General features: G+C 43.9%; 1 protein-coding gene across 3 annotated transcripts in view; it reads left to right on the forward strand.

The window, feature by feature from the left end:
• LOC134357001 (6-phosphofructo-2-kinase/fructose-2,6-bisphosphatase 4) overlaps positions 1-19,061 on the forward strand; it is an 83,333-nt gene that overhangs the window by 33,024 nt on the left and 31,248 nt on the right. For 2 of the 3 annotated variants that reach the window (XM_063068304.1, XM_063068303.1), the window contains exons 2-3: positions 13,745-13,870; positions 18,926-19,022. In XM_063068304.1, coding sequence (XP_062924374.1) covers positions 13,745-13,870; positions 18,926-19,022 — 223 coding nt within the window. Of the gene's footprint in view, positions 1-496; positions 726-13,744; positions 13,871-18,925; positions 19,023-19,061 lie in introns of those variants that run through there. The other variant, XM_063068305.1, reaches the window with a different exon arrangement.

A 19,061-nucleotide genomic window follows, 5' to 3' on the forward strand; every position in this document is an offset into this window, starting at 1 on the left:
ATCCACCCCCCACTCCATCCCCCACCACAGGGATCCACCCCCCCCACTACAGGGTGTTCCCCCACCCACTCACTCCACCCCCACCACAGGGATCCCCACTCACTCCACCCCCCACCACAGGGATCCTCCCCACTCACTCCACCCCCCACCATAGGGATCCCCCCCCACTCACTCCATCCCCCCACCACAGGGATCCCCCCACCCCCCCCACTCCACCTCCTGCCTCAGGGATCTCCCGCCGGAGGGATCCTCTCCCAGCCGACTCCCCACTGCATGGATCCCCCTCTCCCCACCACAGGGGATTCCCCCTTACCCACTCCAGCTTGCCTTCCACCTTTCCCTTGCTGCATATCCATCCCCACACCAAACCCTTTCCCTCTCACCAGCCCCTTTCTTCCCTCCCCTATTGAAATTGGAAATGTTGAGGGATGCTGCAGATTAATTTCCTGGTTGTAAGTGTTGGTGAGTCACTGTGTGTGTTCCTGTTCCTAGTTGCTGTGGTGGCATCCTGGCGTACGGATGGTGGAGAACAGTATTTGTTAAAGGGCTGTCATTTGCTGTTGCTCTGTGTTATTTGCTGCAATTCTCTGAGAATGTGCATTCATTTAGGATGGACTAAATAATCTTTCTAATATGTATATCAGATGTCAAAAGCAACGTTTCCAAGTTGTGTGGGATTGAATTGGAAATCTTGAGCGAAGTTCTTTGTTGTTGGTGTAAATGTGGTGAGTCATTCTGTGTTTTCCTGTGCATTGTTTGTGAAATGTACTCATGAGCCTGGCATTGTTGTGAAGTGTTTCTTTTACGGTCAGAGTTTATAATTGCTGCGTAGGTAGCTGAGCTACACCCAGAGTTCAGTGTTGTTAGACTCTGGTCCAGCTTTCCCGCAACGTGGCTGAACTTTGAACAAGTGTTTTGCAGGGACAGTGTGTGGACTGATGAGGGTGCATGGCATTCTGTGTCACCGTAGTTCATAAGGATGGGCTCCTAATTTTAAAATGCCATAGTAACAGAATTGCTTTTAACTTTATAAACATTTTAAATAAATACTTGTTTTGAATTGTGTGTGGAGTTAAACCTTCCTGTCCTCTTGAACACGGAATGGAGGCGCACAGATCACGTGCAGGTGGATGGGTTTGGTTTAGTTTGCCAGTGTTCAGGACAGATGGGCTGAAAGGCCTCTTCCTGTGCTGTTCTATGGTGTTACTCACTTTCTTTGAAAGGGTTATTAACAGTGCATTGGAAATAAAACAAAGTACAGGCCCTTCGGCCCACAATGTTGTGCCACCTTTTAACCTACTCTCACCTATGTGCTCTCTAATTCAAACAGCATCCTGGTAAAACTCTGCATCCTAGAAACATAGAAAACCTACAGCTCAATACAGGCCCCTCGGCCCATAAAGTTGTGCCCATCATGTCCTTACCTTAGAAATCACTAGGCTTATCTATAGCCCTCTATTTTTCTAAGCTCCATGTACCTATACAAAACTCTCATGTGTGTACCTATCCAAAAGTCTGGTTTTTTTAGCCAGAGAGTATGGATTTGTTGCCACGGGCGGCAGTGAAGGCCAAGTCATTGGGTTTATTTAAGGCAGAGATTGATAATCAGTGTCATAGTCATACTTTATTGATCCTGGGGGAAATTGGTTTTCGTTACAGTTGTACCATAAATAATAAATAGTAATAAAACAATAAATAGTTAAATAGTAATATGTAAATTATGCCAGTAAATTATGAAATAAGTCCAGGACCAGCCTATTGGCTCAGGGTGTCTGACCCTCCAAGGGAGGAGTTGTAAAGTCTGATGGCCACAGGCAGGAATGACTTCCTATGACGCTCTGTGTTGCATCTCGGTGGAATGAGTCTCTGGCTGAATGTACTCCTGTGCCCAACCAGTACATTATGTAGCGGATGGGAGACATTGTCCAAGATGGCATGCAACTTGGACAGCATCCTCTTTTCAGACACCACCGTGAGAGAGTCCAGTTCCATCCCCACAACATCACTGGCCTTACGAATGAGTTTGTTGATTCTGTTGGTGTCTGCTACCCTCAGCCTGCTGCCCCAGCACACAACAGCAAACATGATAGCACTGGCCACCACAGACTGGTAGAACATCCTCAGCATCGTTCGGCAGATGTTAAAGGACCTCAGTCTCCTCAGGAAATAGAGATGGCTCTAACCCTTCTTGTAGACAGCCTCAGTGTTCTTTGACCAGTCTAGTTTATTGTCAATTCGTATCCCCAGGTATTTGTAATCCTCCACCATGTCCACACTGACCCCCTGGATGGAAACAGGGGTCACCAGTACCTTAGCTCTCCTCAGGTCCACCACCTGCTCCTTAGTCTTTTTCACATTAAGCTGCAGATAATTCTGCTCACACCATGTGACAAAGTTTCCTACCATAGCCCTGTACTCAGCCTCATCTCCCTTGCTGATGCATCCAACTATGGCAGAGTCATCAGAAAACTTCTGAAGATGACAAGACTCTGTGCAGTAGTTGAAGTCTGAGGTGTAAATGGTGAAGAGAAAGGAAGACAAGGTATCTGAGTAGCCAGGGCATCAAAGGTTATGGTGAGAAGGCGGAGGATTGGGACTAAATGGGAGAATGGATCAGCTCATGATAAAATGGTGGAGCAGACTTGATGGGCCCAATGGCCGACTTCTTTTCCTTTGTCTTATGGTCTTATGGTCTCTTAAAAGACCCTATCGTATCCGCCTCCACCACCGTTGCTGGCAGCCCATTCCACGCACTCACCAGTCTCTGAGTAAAAAAACTTATCCCTGACATCTCCTCTGTAGCTACTCCCCAGCACCTTAAACCTGTGTCTTCTTGTGGCAACCATTTCAGCCCTGGGAAAAAGCCTCTGACTATCCACATGATCAATGCCTCTCATCATTTTATAGACCTCTATCAGGTCACCTCTCATCCTCCGTCACTCCAAGGAGAAAAGGCACGGCTCCTCTCTAAAACTTCCACATTGTAATAAGGCAACCAGAATTGAAGACAATTCTCCAAGTATAACAATATGTGATGTGCTGTTGTGCGTTCACTGTTGGAGCCAGAGTTGTGTGAGTGATGACAGGGATTGCTAAGCTATGGCATGGGGTTTGAGGAGAGACTGCCCTGGGTTGGGTAGGGGGTCAGGTGAAATGGAGTGTGACATTTGAGCCCTGGTAGGGGTCCAGAGGTGCGGGGGGTGTGCCTGGAGCCTGTGCTATGGAATCCGTGCAGATACATTGTGGACCTGCTGCATCTGCCCACGACTGACCTTTGCAGTGGGCACATTTTGCTTATCCTTCCCCATTTGTTATTGTTCGCGGTTGCGTGGAGACGGGGCGGCTGAGTTTTTAAACGAGGGCCATTATCACCAAGCTGGTTGTTGTAAAACTTTACTAACGACCTTGTGACCAGTTGTGAAACCTTGCTCGGGAGTGCTGAGGTTTCTGTCTTGGAAAAACGTGTGTTCTGTGGTTTCTGGTTGCCAGGGTCCTAGAGAGTTATTCCAGGAAGTTACCAGGAAAGTGGATGAAGGCAAGGCAGTGGATGTTGTCCACATGGACTTTGACAAGGTCCTGTATGGTCAAGAAGGTTCAGTAGTTCGGCATTCAGGATGAGGTAGTAGATTGGATTAGAAATTGGCTCTGCGGGGGAAGCCAGAGAGTGGTAGGAGAGGGTTGCCTCTTTGATCTCAGTGAGGCCTGCGAGTAGTGGTATGATACGTCCGTTGTTGTCATCTACATCAACATTCTGGATGACTGGATTGGAAAATTTGTGGATGACACCAGGATCGGGGGTGGGGGGGGGTGTGGAATTAGTGGATAGTGAGAAAGGGTATCAAACTTGTAGCGGGAACTGGACCAGCTAGAAAAATGGCAGGTGGAATTTAATTCAAACAAGCCGGAGGTGTTGTACTTTGGAAGGACAAACCAGAGTAGATCTTATCCAACGAGCAGTAGGGCACTGAGGAATGCAGTAGAACAGAGGGAACTGGGAATACAGATCTAAAATTCTTTGAAAGTGGTGTCACAAGATGACAGGAACATAGTGAAAGCTCTTGGCACGTGAGCCTTCATAAATCAAAGGATTGAGTACAGGAGTTTGGGATGTTGTGGTGAATTTGTATAAGATGTTGCTGAGGCCTAGATTGGAGTATTGTGTGCAGTTCTGGCCCCCTCCCTACAGGAAAGATATCAAAAGATTGAATGACTACAGAGAAAATTTACAAAGATGTTGTGGAATTTGAGGACCTGAATTCCAGGAAATGTTGAGTAGGTTAGAACTTTATTCCCTGGAACTGAATGAAGGGAGATTTGATAGATGTGCACAAAATTATGAGGGTTAAATGCAAGCAGGCCTTTTGCCACTGAGATTGGGTGAGACTCTAACTAGAAGTCAAAGGTTAAGGGTGAAAGGTGAAATGTTTAAGGAGAACATGAAAGGAAACCACTTAGTGTATTACGAGCTCTCAGTGGAAGAGTTGGATGTGGGCCTGATTTCAACATTTAAGAGAAATTTGGATAGGTGGATGGCAGGGGTATGGAGGATTGTGGTTGGGGTGCGAATTGATGGGACTAGCCATATTAATGGTTCTGAATGGACTAGATGGGCCAAATGGCCTGTTTCTATGCTGTAGTGTTCTATGACTCTGACTCTATGACACGAGGGCCCAAGTCAGAAAGGTTGGACAGGCTACGACTTGAATCCCAGGGGCATGTGAGACTAAGGAATTATCTTGTAGAGGTGTATAAAATCCCGAAGTTTCAATATACATTTAGGAATGGGATGGCAGAGGGGAAGAAGCTGTTCCTGAATCGCTGAGTGTGTGCCTTCAGGCTTCTGTATCTCCTACCTGATGGTAACAGTGAGAAAAGGGCTTGACCTGGATGCTGGAGGTCCTCAATAATGGATGCTGCCTTTCTGAGACACTGCTCCCTGAAGATGTCCTGGGTACTTTGTAGACTAGTATCCAAGATGGAGCTGACTAGATTTACAACCCTTTACAGCTTCTTTCAGTCCTGTGCAGTAGCCCCTCTATACCAGACAGTGATGCAGCCTGTCAGAATGCTCTTCACGGTAGTGTATTTTTTGACATACCAAATCTCTTCAAACTCCTAATAAAGTAGAGCTGCTGTCTTGCCTTCTTTATAACTGCATCACTATGTTGGGACCAGGTTATATCCTCGGAGATCTGGACACCCAGAAATTTAAAACTGTTCACTCTCTCCACTTCTGATCCCTTTGTGAGGATTGGTATGTGTTCCTTCATCTTACCCTTCCTGAAGTCCACAATCAGCTGTCAGGTTGTTACTGCAACACCACTCCACTAGTTGGCATATCTCACTCCTGCGCGCCCTCTTGTCACCATCTGAGATTCTACCAACAATGGTTGTATTGTCAACAAACTTATAGATAGTATTTAAGCTATGCTTACACATAATCATAGGTATAGAGAGGGTAGAGCAGTGGGCTGAGCACACACTCCTGAAGGGGTGTCTTTTTAGAACAGAGATGAGGAGGAATTTCTTTAGCCAGAGTGGTAAATCTGTGGAATTCTTTGCCACAGGCAGCTGTGGAACCCAATTCTTTGTAAGTTAAATAATAAAGGGCTAAGAGGACATCCCTGCTGAGTACCTCTATAATCTAAAGTAAGGAGACTTTTGATTATTAGTTATAACCGCAGCCATAGGAGCTTGATAGATCAATTTGATCCAGGAAATAAATCCCAGACCAAAATTAAATCTTTCCAAATCCTCAAATAAGTAAAACCACTCCACCTTGTCAAAAGCTTTCTCCACATCAAGAGAAACAACACATTCAGATTCTTTAGATGGAGAGGAGTGAATAATGTTTAATAATCTTCGAATGTTAAAATGTGAATACCTATTTTTAATAAATCCAGTTTGATCATTGGAAATAAAACTGGGTAAAATGCTCTCAAGTCTATTAGCCAAAATCTTAGAAAGAATTTTAAAATCCACATTCAGTAAAGAGATGGGTCTATAGGAAGCGCATTCAGATAAATCTTTTTCTTTTTTAGGAATTAGTGAGATTGATGCTTCATTAAAAGTTTTTGGGAGATTCCCAGAGGATATAGAATCAGTGAAAATTTGACATAAATAAGGTGAAGGAATTTCAGTGGAAGTCTTTTAAAATTCCACTGTATATCCATCTGGTCCCTGAGCCTTACCTGGTTGGGAAGAGGATAAAGCCCATGTCATTTCCTCTTGTTTAATAGGTGTTCATATCTTGGGTAGGAATTTTAGGTATATTCAATTTTTGCTAAAATCTATTCATAAAAGTAATATTGTTTGAAAATTCTGATTTATTAAGGTTAGAGTAGAAATCCATCAATACCATTAATTCCATAAGGATCTACCGTTTCGGTTCTATCAGGTCTTTGAATTTTCAGAATCTGTCTTCTAGCCATAGTAGCTTTTAACTGACCAGCCAATAATTTGCCTGACCTGTCCCCATGTATATAAAATTGGCTTTTAGATTTAAGAAGTTGCTGCTCAATGGGAAAAGTCAAAAGTAAATCATGCTGTGTTTGGGGTTCCACCCTTTCCTTTTAGAGATCTTCACTAGGCATTACTGAATAAATTTTGTCTATTTCTTTAATCCTATTAGTAATCACTACAAGTTCCACCTTGGTTTTCCTTCTTAAACCTACTGAGTATGAAATTATCTGTCCCCTAAGAAGAGATTTCTTCGTGTCCCAAATAACTAAATTTGACATTCCCTCAGTTTTATTTAATTCAAAAAATAGAGAAATTTGCTCTTTCATAAAACTTACAAAGGTTGAGTCTTGTAGCAATGTAGCATTAAATCTTCACTGAGGTACCTTCAGTATATTGTCAGAAAACTTCAAAGTTAATTTCATAGGTGCGTGATCCAACAACACAGTGACATCATAGGCACAATCAGCAACAGGGCACCAAACGCGTGTCCAGCAAGAAATAATCAATTCTTGAGTATTTATGGTATACATGTGGGGAAAAAAAAGTGAAAAATTCTTATCTTTAGGGTACATAAATCTCCATATGTCGACCAGACTGTATAAATATAATTTTTTTTCCCATTAATTGGTTACACCCAACAAATGCTTTCTAAATGGTCACCTATGACATTATCATTAATGGGTCGAATTAATGCTATTAAAATGATAGTTTTACCAAAATTCTTATAGACATTTCAGGCAGTTCCTAAAATGTTTTTTGAAAGAATAGATTCTATAATCTTATCTTATATTTGGAATAATAAAAATCCTAGATTGAGTAAACATTTATGACAGAAATTTAAAGAAGGATGGTGGTATGGCTTTGCCAGATTTTAGAATGTATTATTGGGCAATTAATATTCGATACATTACTTTTTGAATTCATTACTCGGACATGAATGTCCTGTGTCATACATCATATACTGCGTCCGGTGCTCCCAATGCGGCCTTCTATATATTGGCGAGACCCGACGCAGGCTGGGAGACCGTTTCGCTGAACACCTACGCTCTGTCTGCCAGAGAAAGCAGGATCTCCCAGTGGCCACACATTTTAATTCCATGTCCCATTCCCATTCTGATATGTCTATCCTGGGCATCCTCTACTGTCAAGATGAAGCCACACTCAGGTTGGAGGAACAACATCTTGTATTCCATCTGGGTAGCCTCCAACCTGATGGCATGAACATTGACTTCTCTTAACTTCCGTTAATGCCCCACCTCCCCTTCGTACCCCATCCGTTACTTATTTATTGTTATTTTTTTCTCTCTCTCTCCTTTTTCTCCCTCTGTCCCTTTCACTATATTCCTTGCCCATCCTCTGGGCTTCCCCCCTCCCCCTTTCTTTCTCCCTAGGCCTCCTGTCCCACGATCCTCTCCCTTCTCCAGCCTCGTATCCCTTTTGCCAATCAACTTTCCAGCTCTTGGCTCCATCCCTCCCCCTCCTGTCTTCTCCTATCATTTCGAATCTCCCTCTCCCTTTCCCACTTTCAAATCTCTTACTGTCTCTTCTTTCAGTTAGTCCTGACGAAGGGTCTTGGCCCGAAACGTTGACTATACCTCTTCCTAGAGATGCTGCCAGGCCTGCTGCGTTCACCAGCATTTCTTGTGTGTGTTGAATGTCCTTCATGGTTGGATTTGGAGGAAAACTCGGTGAAGGGGTTCTCTTTGGCCTCTTTACTGGGAGCTCCTCTTCCCTTTTTGTTTTTTAAGATTAGTAGACAAGACTTTAATCCCATTATTAAACATACTTTAAGAATTTGGTTTCAGTTTCGTAGATTTTTTGAGTTAAATAATTTTGTTCTTTCTAGTAATATCCATTTTAATTATTTCTTAAACCATCAATTTTGGATAAGACTTTTTTAATTTGGAAAACCAAGGGAATAACAACTTTTTCAGATTTGTTTTTGGGGGACTGTTTAATGTCTTTTTCTCAGTTTGTGGATAAATATGGTTTACCTAATGTACATTTCTTTAGATATTTACAAATTAGGAATTCTTTACATGGTTTGCTGCTAAATTACCCTTCTGCTTATTCACCTAATATGACAGATGCTCCTTTTCAGCTTAATCCACTTCAAAAAGGGTTGATAGCTATAATTTATAAACGGATATTGAATTTATGAATGATATCTAATGATAAAATTAAACGTGCTTGGGAATTGGAATTTCAAGAATCATTTTCAGATAATCAATGGAGTAAAATTCTTCATTTGGTTAACAACTCATCTATTTGTGCCCACCATTCCTTGATACAGTTCAAGGTAGTGTATCGGGCCCAGATGTCAAAGGATGAACTAGCACGTATTTTTTTCCAACATCGATCTTATTTGTGACAGATGTAATATTGAGGTGGCCACTTTAACTCATATGTTTTGGTCTTGTATAAGGCTAGACAATTTTTAGAGCGATGTTTTTAAAACATTATCAAAACTCTTGGATCTGGATCTAAAACCTAATGTACTTTCTGCAATATTTGGGATTACCCCATCGAAACCAGGAAATATTCCTGTTTCCACTCAACATATGATAGCCTTTTCAACTTTATTGGCTAGGAGAGCCATTTTATTGAAATGGAAGGATTCTAATCCACCTACTGTCTTTTATTGGCTTTCCTCCATTATGTCCTGTTTAAGTTTAGTGAAAATAAGAAGTTGGACATTTGATACATCCTTTAAATTTGAGCAAATCTGGCGACCTTTTATTCAATATTTTCATTTGATTTGATTTATTACTCTTCCAAATTTTTTTCAAAGTTTTAGATTTGATCAGGAAGTCTTTTTTTTGGTCGTATCCTCAGAATGGTCTGCCCAGTCCCTTTTTTGTATAGTGTAGTGGTTTTTTTTTCTTCATTTAGAATTCAGAATTCTTTTCTTTCCTCTTCATGAACTGATAAGAGGAGAATTAGCTGTTTTTTTATTATATATTACAAACTAGCTTAACACTATGTTTGATCTTGATAATGTCTATTTTAATCTCTGTATTGTTATTGGTATATATTTGAGATAATTCTCCTCTTGTTTGTTTTTATGTTCCTTCTAAATCAATTGATAAAAAGATTAATAAAGAAAGAAAAAGATTAATTTTACAATTCTGTGGCTTCTTTTGATCCTGTGCAGTGGCAACCACCACCCCCACTCACCCCGTACCAGATGCTCTTCACGGTGCATCTATAGAAGTTTTCAAGTGTTTTAATCAACAAATCAAATCTCCTAAACCCCTGGTGAAATCACAGACAAGAAAATCTGCAGATGCTGGAAGTCCAAGCAACGCACACTCAGCAGGCTAGACAATGTCTACGGAAATGAAAATGATCATCAGGACTGATGAAGGGGCTCGTTGTGAAACATTGACTGTTTACTCTTTTCTCTAGCTGCTGGCTGGCCTGTTGAGTTCCTCCAGAATTTTGTGTGTTGCCTTGTTGAAATTCCATGTTGTATGGCCCAAGCATTTGCATCTACTATTTCTGTACTTGCATGGTCACCTCTTCTGTCATCATCGATGAGTAATTCCAGACTCTCAGGCTCTTGGCTTCCTTGAAAATGGAACAAAAACTCAGGCACTTATTTCCTCAGAGGGTAATTTATAAATTATTGCGTGAAAAGCTAGCCCAGCAGTTACAGCGCCCATTGGTTGATCATTACTCAGTGTCAGCTTGGCTGAGGGGTGCTTAGAGGAAGAAGAGTTGAGGTGAGCAGGTTGGAAGCTCTGACCAGTGGGCCATCACGGGTTGATGCATGACCCATGTTATTTTAGAGTTTCCCAGGCCGGTGAAATGTTAACCCCGCCAGTGGTGAAACCTCATCAAGTCGATTAGGTGATCATTTCCTTGCAGTTGGTGGAGATTGCCAAGTAATGCACCCCCATCGGTGTGCACAGGTACCGTGATCAGGGAGAAATCCTGTTTAATTTTAGTGGAATAGAAAGCAGCAAAGGTGAATGAAGGCTCAGATCAGGAATACGAGAGCCCCTGCCCCCCTCCCTGTGAGGGTAATCAGCCTCCACATCGTTACACCTGGTACTTAGTGAGTTGTCCTTTGCCATGGTGGTAATTTATTGCTGTGGTTACAGATGCAGTTTGCAGCCATTAAACTTGTTTGTGCCAACAGTATTTGAGAAATGACCCAGATAGAGTGCACAGCCCTTGTTGGTTACCTGGTCACCTGCAAATGGAGGGGAGGGCTTGGTGTCAGTGATGGAACTGATTGCTGGTATCAATCTTTTTATACACCAACGGTGGAAGTGTTTGTCACCAGAGATCAGTGGTCATCACAAGCCATGGTTCTCAGAACATCTAACTCTTGTTTCATTTGAGACCAAAGTGACTCTTGAACTCAAGTACAGCTTATCCCCAGATTATGGCAGGATCCTGTCTCTGAAAACTACATCATTACGAAATTCCAAGTCAGAAATGTGGCTTCCCAACTCTGCATGTATCCAAAGATGATGTGGAGTTAACCTAGAATGTTTCGCCCAGCCATCTGAAAACTGACTGGCAATATCTGCAGACCCACTCCACCCCACCACTTTATTTCCTGTGCGTATACGAGCCAGGCTGTGAACCCTGGGGGGAGCTGTACATTGCATAATAAGAAATGCTAAACTGAGTGGCTTCAGGTCACAGTCACAGTCACACTCACAACGCGCTGGAGGAACTCAGCAGGTCGGGCAGCATCCTTGGAAAAGATCGGTCGACATTTCGGGCCGGAACCCTTCGTCAGGACATCGACCGATCTTTTCCACGGATGCTGCCCGACCTGCTGAGTTCCTCCAGTGTGTTGTGAGTGTTGCTTTGACCCCAACATCTGCAGATTGTTTTGTGTTCAGGTCACAGTCATTTTATCAGGGTTAGGAATAGAGCTGAAATGGAGCAGTCAGCCCCTCGAGCAGAGAACAGTACAGCATGGGAACAGGCCCTTCATCCCTTCTTGTGGTATCCTGACTGCGACAATTTGAACTGTAGATTTGCTGTTCCATATCCCCCAATCCTTGTCTGTCCGTGGTCCATATCCCCCCCATTCCCTGCCTGTCCGTGATCCATATCCCCCCATTCCCTGCCTGTCCGTGGTCCATATCCCCCCATTCCCTGTCTGTCCGTGGTGCATATCCCCCCATTCCCTGTCTGTCCGTGGTCCATATCCCACCAATTCCCTGTCTGTCCGTGGTCCATATCCCCCTCATACCCTGTCTGTCCGTGGTCCATATCCCCCCCCCATTCCCTGTCTGTCCGTGGTCCATATCCCCCCCCCATTCCCTGTCTGTCCGTGGTCCATATCCCCCCCCCATTCCCTGTCTGTCCGTGGTCCATATCTCCCCCCCATTCCCTGTCTGTCCGTGGTCCATATCTCCCCCCCATTCCCTGTCTGTCCGTGGTCCATATCTCCCCCCCATTCCCTGTCTGTCCGTGGTCCATATCTCCCCCCCATTCCCTGTCTGTCCGTGGTCCATATCTCCCCCCCATTCCCTGTCTGTCTGTGGTCCATATCTCCCCCCCATTCCCTGTCTGTCCGTGGTCCATATCTCCCCCCCCATTCCCTGTCTGTCCGTGGTCCATATCTCCCCCCCATTCCCTGTCTCTCCGTGGTCCATATCCCCCCCATTCCCTGTCTGTCTGCGTGTTGCTAAGCATCTTTTGAACATTGCTGTTTTGCTGTGGTAACTGCTTCCAACTCCTTCCTGACAGGGACCCATCGCTCTTTGTAAATATAAATAAATATAAACTGGCTCTTAACTTTCCTTCTTGCACCTCACAGCCTCAGAATAGGAGGACATGCCTTTAGAACAGAGGTAAGGAGCAATTTCTTTAGATTGAGGGCAGTGAATGTGTGGCATTCGTTGCCACAGGTGCCTGTTGTGGCCAAGTCATTGACTATATTTGTAGTGGAAGTTGATAGGGTCTTGTTTAGTCAGGGTGTCTATAGTTCTGGGGAGAATGCAGGAAAATCGGGTTGAGAAGGATTATAAATCAGCGATGGTGGAATGGTGGAGCGGATTCAAATGGCTGAATAGACTAATTCTTCTCTCCTGTCTTATGGTCTACCTCCTGCTCCACCTATCTGTGAGTCGTCTGCAAACTTGGCCAGAATGCCATGAGTTCCTTTATCCAGATCATTAACATACGAAGTGAAGATTTTTGGTTCCAGCACTGACCTGTGTTGAACACCACTGGGGAATTTGCGACCATCATTTAGCTCCTTCTGGCAGTCAGCTGAACAATACTGCCCATTCCCGACATCCCAATTGCTGGAGAAGCTGGTTGAGTCAGTGATTCGCGAGGCTGTCGTGCTGAAATGATCAGTCTCCGGCAGTCACAGCCAGCAGTGTGTTGGTGTGGCACTCATGTTAGTGTGTTTTACCCTGGCTCCTCCTCTTTTCCTCGAAACCCCTTCGTGTCACACGGTCAAACAGTGATGATGAAAGATTTAAAGATCAGCTTTATTTGTCATGTGTACCGTCTGGTACGGAGAGGCCACTACACAGGGTCTGGAAAAGCTGCAGAAAGTTGTAAACGCAGCCAGGTCTATCATGGGCACTATCCTCCCCAACATCCTGGACACCTTCAAAATGTGATACCTCAAAAAGGCAGCATCCAGCATTGAGGACCCCATCACCCAGGACATGTCCCCCTCACATTGCTACCATCAAGGAGATGGTACAGAAGGCTGAAGACACACACTCAACTTTTCAAGAACAGTTCTTCCCCTCTGCCATCAGATTTCTGAATGGACAATGAAACCATGAACATTACCTCAGTATTTCCCCCCCTTCTTTTTGCACTACCATACTTAATTTATTTTTTTATAAAGACTTACTGTAATTTATAGTTTTGATTACTATGTATTACAATGTACTGCTGCGCAAGACTACAAACTTCATGACATACTACAACTGTGTGCCAGTCATACCTGATTCTGAAATACTGAACACAGTGAAATGCATTGTTGAACAATGGGGGGGAAATAGTTTGGCTAGATGATAGTGTTGTAATGAAGCAGGTTGACTAGTGATGGGATTAGTTGTACCTTGTACAGGAATCAGGAGGTATTGGAGTCCATAGCATTTGCCACTTTTCCAAAAAAGACTGGTCTTTGCCACCTGCCGGCAGAGGGATGGTGCAGTACGGAGGCTCAACACGTTGGCCAAGCTCATGTTTACCTTTCCAGCACCATTACTGTTAGAATGCAGGTTGAAAGTTGCTATTCTCTGCTTTGGTTTGGTTAGTGATTATTTTTCTGTTTTAATTTCAGTATGGATCCCACACATGACAAACTCCCCTTCTCTCATTGTAATGGTGGGTCTCCCTGCCAGGGGCAAGACTTACATCTCAAAGAAACTCACCCGCTACTTCAACTGGATTGGAGTGCCAACTAAAGGTATGTTTCCTGACAAGGCTGCTGGGCTGGCTGAGAGGCACTAACGTATTTTAAAAATGAAATTGATGTTTGTGATGTATAAGAATGGGGTGCAGTTAATGAAGAGAATTGTGGAAAAAGAAAGGGAACATTAAAAAGGAAATGGAAGGAAACACTTGTTTAATGAATATGTTTCAAGCAGACCAAGTGAGGAAGGAAGGCCTGTTGGATACGAAAACAGTGCATACAAAATGCTGGAGTAGGCCAGGCAGCGTCTATTGAAATGAATGAGCAGTTGACGTTTTGGGCTGAGATCAGGACTGGAAAGGAAGGGGAAAGAGGCCAGAATAAAAAGGCGGGGGGAGGGTAAGGAGGCTAGCTGGAAGGTGGTAGGTGAAGCCAGGTGGGTGGGAAAGGTAAAGGTCTGGAGAGGGAGGAATCTGATAGGAGAGGAGAGTGGACCACAGGAGAAAAGGGAGGAGGAGGAGATCTGGGGGAGGTGATAAGCAGGTGGAAAGAGATGAGGTGCTAGAATGGGGAACAGAGGGAGAGAGGAATTTTCTTTACCACAAGGAGAAATCGAGATTCATGCCATCAGGTTGGAGGCTACCCAAATAGAATATAAAGTGTTGCTTTTCCAACCTGAAAGTGACCTCAAGATGAGGCCATGAACCAACAGGTTGGGATGGGAATTGTAATTAAAGTATTTGGCCACCAGAAAGTTCTGCTTTTGGTGATGAAGCAGAGATGTTCCATGAACTGGTCCCCCAGTTTATACCGGGTAGAGGAGGCTGCGTTGTGGGGTTTGGTAGGTTTGTTAAAGATGTTGGTGGACACTTAATCTCTGGAGATGGAGACAGAGAGATCGAGAAAGGGAGGGGAGAGGCGTCAGAAATAGACCAAGTGAATTTAAGGACAGGGTGGAAGTTAGAGATGCAAGCTAATACTGCTTGGGTACTTACAGGTAACTTGGATGTTGCCATTTAAAAAAAAAGATTGAGATTTTTGGCTACGATTTAAATAAGAGTAGAATATTGATGACTTTAGAAAAGCTGAAAGAATCATTATATGCTCCCTTTTCCAGTCCCATGGTGCTGAAGTACTCGAAGACAATTAACATGATGTATTATTTTAAAAAAGGATAAAAGGAATAATTGGGTGATTACAGGCCAGTCGGCCAAACAGCAGTTGAGTGATAATTATTGGCATGGTTTAAGTGACAATCTAAAGTATCTACAGTTTCGATTGTTGATTTATCGAAGGAAGATTGTGTCTGATAACTCAAAAGTTCAGTGAGAGCATATGTGATGTTTGAGATATGGATTCTAGAAACAAGACCATCAGGGACAGACTGGTCTGAAAATAAAATGTTCATGCAACTCTTGATTTTGAGAACTGCACGTTTTGTAGTGCTTTAAGAACAGAGACCAGTACAGTATGGCACAGGGGCCGGCCTTTCAGTCTGTTATGTTTTCAAACTCTAAAACAAATTGAAAGAAAAATATGGGAGTCTGGGGTTAACATGTTTACTCTTTGTTTTACTTTTAGTGATGGTGTGATGATGTATTACATTCATGTACAGTTACATATAACCTGTAATTGTGTAAACAAACAGTGCTTAATCAAACAATATACTCACAATATTACTCAAATATATCTGAAAGATTAAATACACACATGTGACGGGGTCCTGAATTACCCCTATGAACTGTGCTTTTGAAAAGAGAGAGAGTGAGTTTAACACCGACATCTTGTTTTTAAGAGAGAGAGAGACGAAGACAGCTTTGGATGATGTTATGGGTTTTCTGCAGCAAGGACACTGGTTTCAGCTTCTGTATTCTTACAGAGAGAGAGAGAGGGGAGGAGCTAGTTGATGGACAGCGAGTATCCAGCACGGTGAGATAAACAGAAGGTCAGATGATAAACGAACAGACGCATGGCTTTGGACACTGAATGAGCTTTGTTGTGCCCACAGAAAAAGTGGGTTTTGGAGGATCGATCAGGAGGATCGACCAGTGGCTCTCACAGTGTGAAAAGGGAGTGACCGGTGGGGAGTTGTTTATGTGTCCAACCCTCGCCTGGGTTGATAATTCCACCACAGAAGAATGCTCCCCTTTGTTGTGGTCACAGTCGGTGACTTCTAAAGGATTTCGGAGGACAACGGGAAGATCGACGGTGTCAGCTCACCTGAAGACTCAAATCTCTCCATCTTTCTCTCTCCATCACTACTCAACTCAATACCACGAACTGAACTGAACTTTACTCATCATCGTAAGACTATCTATTTACCCCTAGACTTGAAGAAGCCTGGTTTTCATATATTTCCACACATATAATCATTGCTAACCTGTTTGATATATCTGCATTTATATTACTGTATAAGTTAACATTAGTTTATAGCAATACTGGACTCCAAAGTGTTTTCCATTTCTGCTGGTTCTTTAACCCATCACCGGGTATGTGACAACAGCACTCCTCCCTGCTTAGTGTTTAGTGAGGCGTGTACTTGTGTCGTGGTTGTGTACTGGCGTATGCTGTTTGCGTACTTGCATATAACTTGTAATGAATCATGTAAACAATAAAGAAGACTTAATCGGACAATAATCAGAAACAGATTTAATAACACCAGCATATGTTGTAAAATTAGTTGTCTTTTTGCGGCAACAGTATGTTGCAATACATAATGATAGGGAAAAAAACTTAATTGCAGTAAGTATAGGTGGGGCTCATGAGCCTTGGATGGCAGCCAGCCTAGGAGAAGAAAAATTCTAATTTTAAACCTCCGCTGCCTTGCAGCCACACCCAAGTAAACCCTGAGAAAGAAATCTGGAGCCTGGGCCCCTAAGGCAGTTTGATGTTGTTTACAACTTCACTCTGGCAACCTCTGTAATGACACTGGTGCCAAGCTGTATCAGCACTTGCCCTTCCCTTGGAGACTACATCAGTGGCGTGGAGAGGGGGAACCCGCTGCCTGGGCAACAGCCGGTTCTTCAAATCTTCCCACCCAGGCTTGTGCCCTGGAGAGGACACAGTTCACCAGAGGCGCAAACCCATGATCCCCTGGGATCGACGGCTGCCTACTGTCTATGTGAGGCAGTGTTCATGGCTTCGATGCCCATTCAGAAACTGGATGGCAGAGAGCAAGAAGCTGTCCCTGAATTGTTGAGTGTGTGCTTTCCGGCTTCTGTACCTCCTTCCTGATGGTAGCAACGAAAACAAGGCATGACTTGGGTGAAGGGGGTCCTTAATGATGGATGCCGCCTTATTGAGACGTCACTCCTTGATACTCCGGAGGCTAGTGCCCATGATGGAGCTGACTGAGTTTACAGCTCTCTGCAGCTTATTTCAGTCCTGTGCAGTAGCCCCACCCTCCCCCCCCATACCAGACCGATGCAGCTGGTTAGAATGCTCTCCGTAGTACATCTGTAGAAATTTGAGAGTGTCTTTCATTACATGCCAGATCTCCTCACATTCCTGATGAAATACAGCCACTGTCATGTCTTCTTTGTAGCTGCACTGCTATGTTAGATCTAGGCTAGATCCTCAGAGACATCGACTCTCAGGAACTTGAAATTGCTCATTCTTTCCATTTATGATCCCTCTGTGAGGACTGGTGTGTGTTCCCTCATCTTACCCTTTCTGAAGTTCACAATCAGCTCTTTGATCTTACTGCTCTTGAGTGCAAGGTTGTTGCTGTAACACCACACAACTAGCTGGTATGTCTGGCTCCTGTACGCCACCTTGTCACCATCTGAAATTCTGCAACAACAGATGTATTGTCAGCAAATTTATAGATGGTATTTGAGCTGTGCCTGGCCACATAGTGGTGGAAATAGAGAGAGTAGAGCAGTGGGCTAAGCACACACCCCTGAGGTGCAGCAGTGTTGCTTGTCAGCAAGGTGGAAATGTTATCACCAATCCACACAGATTGTGGTTTTCTGGTTAGGAAGCTGAGGATCCAGTTGCAAAGGGAAGTACAGAGGCTCAGGTTGTGGAGTTTTTTGATCAGAACTGTAGGAATGATTGTGTTAAGCGCAGAGCTGTGGTCTATAAACAGCATCCTGACATGGGTATTTGTACTGTCTGGGTGATCCAAGCCCGCATGAAGAGCCAGTGAGATCACTATTGTGGCGATAGGCAAATTGCAGTGGGTCCAGATCTGTGCTGAGACAGGAGTTAGTTCTATCATGACCAACCTCTCAAATCACTTCACCAGCGCAGATGTGAGCACTACTGGACGATACTCGTTAAGGCAGCTCGGCCTGCTCTTCACGGGCACAGGTATGAGTGTTGCCTTTTTGAAGCAGGTGGGAACTTCTTACTGTAGCATTCAGAGACTGAAAGTGTCTCTGAACACCCAGTTGGCTGGCACAGGTTTTCGAAGCCCTACCAGGGTACTCCTTACAACGGTTCACCCCCTTGAAAGATGGTCTGATGTCGGTCGCCAGGACAGATCACAGGATCACCAGCTGCTGCAGGGACCCTCGTCGCTGTCGTGCTATTCTCCCTTTCAAAGCGAACATAAAAGGCATTGAGCTAGTCTGGGAGGGAAGCATCACGGCCGTTCATTATGTTAGGATTTGCTTTGCAGGAAGTAATGGCCTGCAAACCCTGACAGAGTTGATGTGTAATATTGTAATTTTTATAATATTACTCATGGTGCTGAAATATGAAAAACACAGCCCTCTATGTCTGTGCTGATCATGACGTCACTGTGCAAAACCTGTTTCCACCCCCTGCCTAGGAGGGAACACATTCCAGACACCTACCGCTCTGTGTAAAACAGACACTTCCCCTCACTTAGAAGATATGCCCCCTAGTGTATGTTGTTTTGACCCCAGAGTGGGGGGGCAATTGGTTGGGGAGAGATTCTCATTCTCTATCCTGTCTAAGCCTCAACATTTTTGAAATTTTTTGTCAGATCACCTTTTGGCCTGTGAAACATTGCATCCGAACTCAGTGCGATGACGTACCTGAATGAGTTGTGATGGTGTCTGAGGTGTGTGTGATGTGTTTGCAAATTCACAGCTGTTACCCTGTTACAAAATGTAAAACTGGTAACTTATTTCTTTTCAGCATTTAACGTTGGGCAGTATCGACGGGACCTCCTGAAGACCTACAAATCATTTGAGTTTTTTCTCCCTGATAATGAAGAAGGGCTGAAAATCCGGAGGTAAATGACCTTTAACTTCCCTCCAGTGGGTGTACAATG

This window comes from Mobula hypostoma, chromosome 15, assembly GCF_963921235.1.
Source record: "Mobula hypostoma chromosome 15, sMobHyp1.1, whole genome shotgun sequence".
In the NCBI taxonomy this organism is placed as follows: domain Eukaryota; kingdom Metazoa; phylum Chordata; class Chondrichthyes; order Myliobatiformes; family Myliobatidae; genus Mobula; species Mobula hypostoma.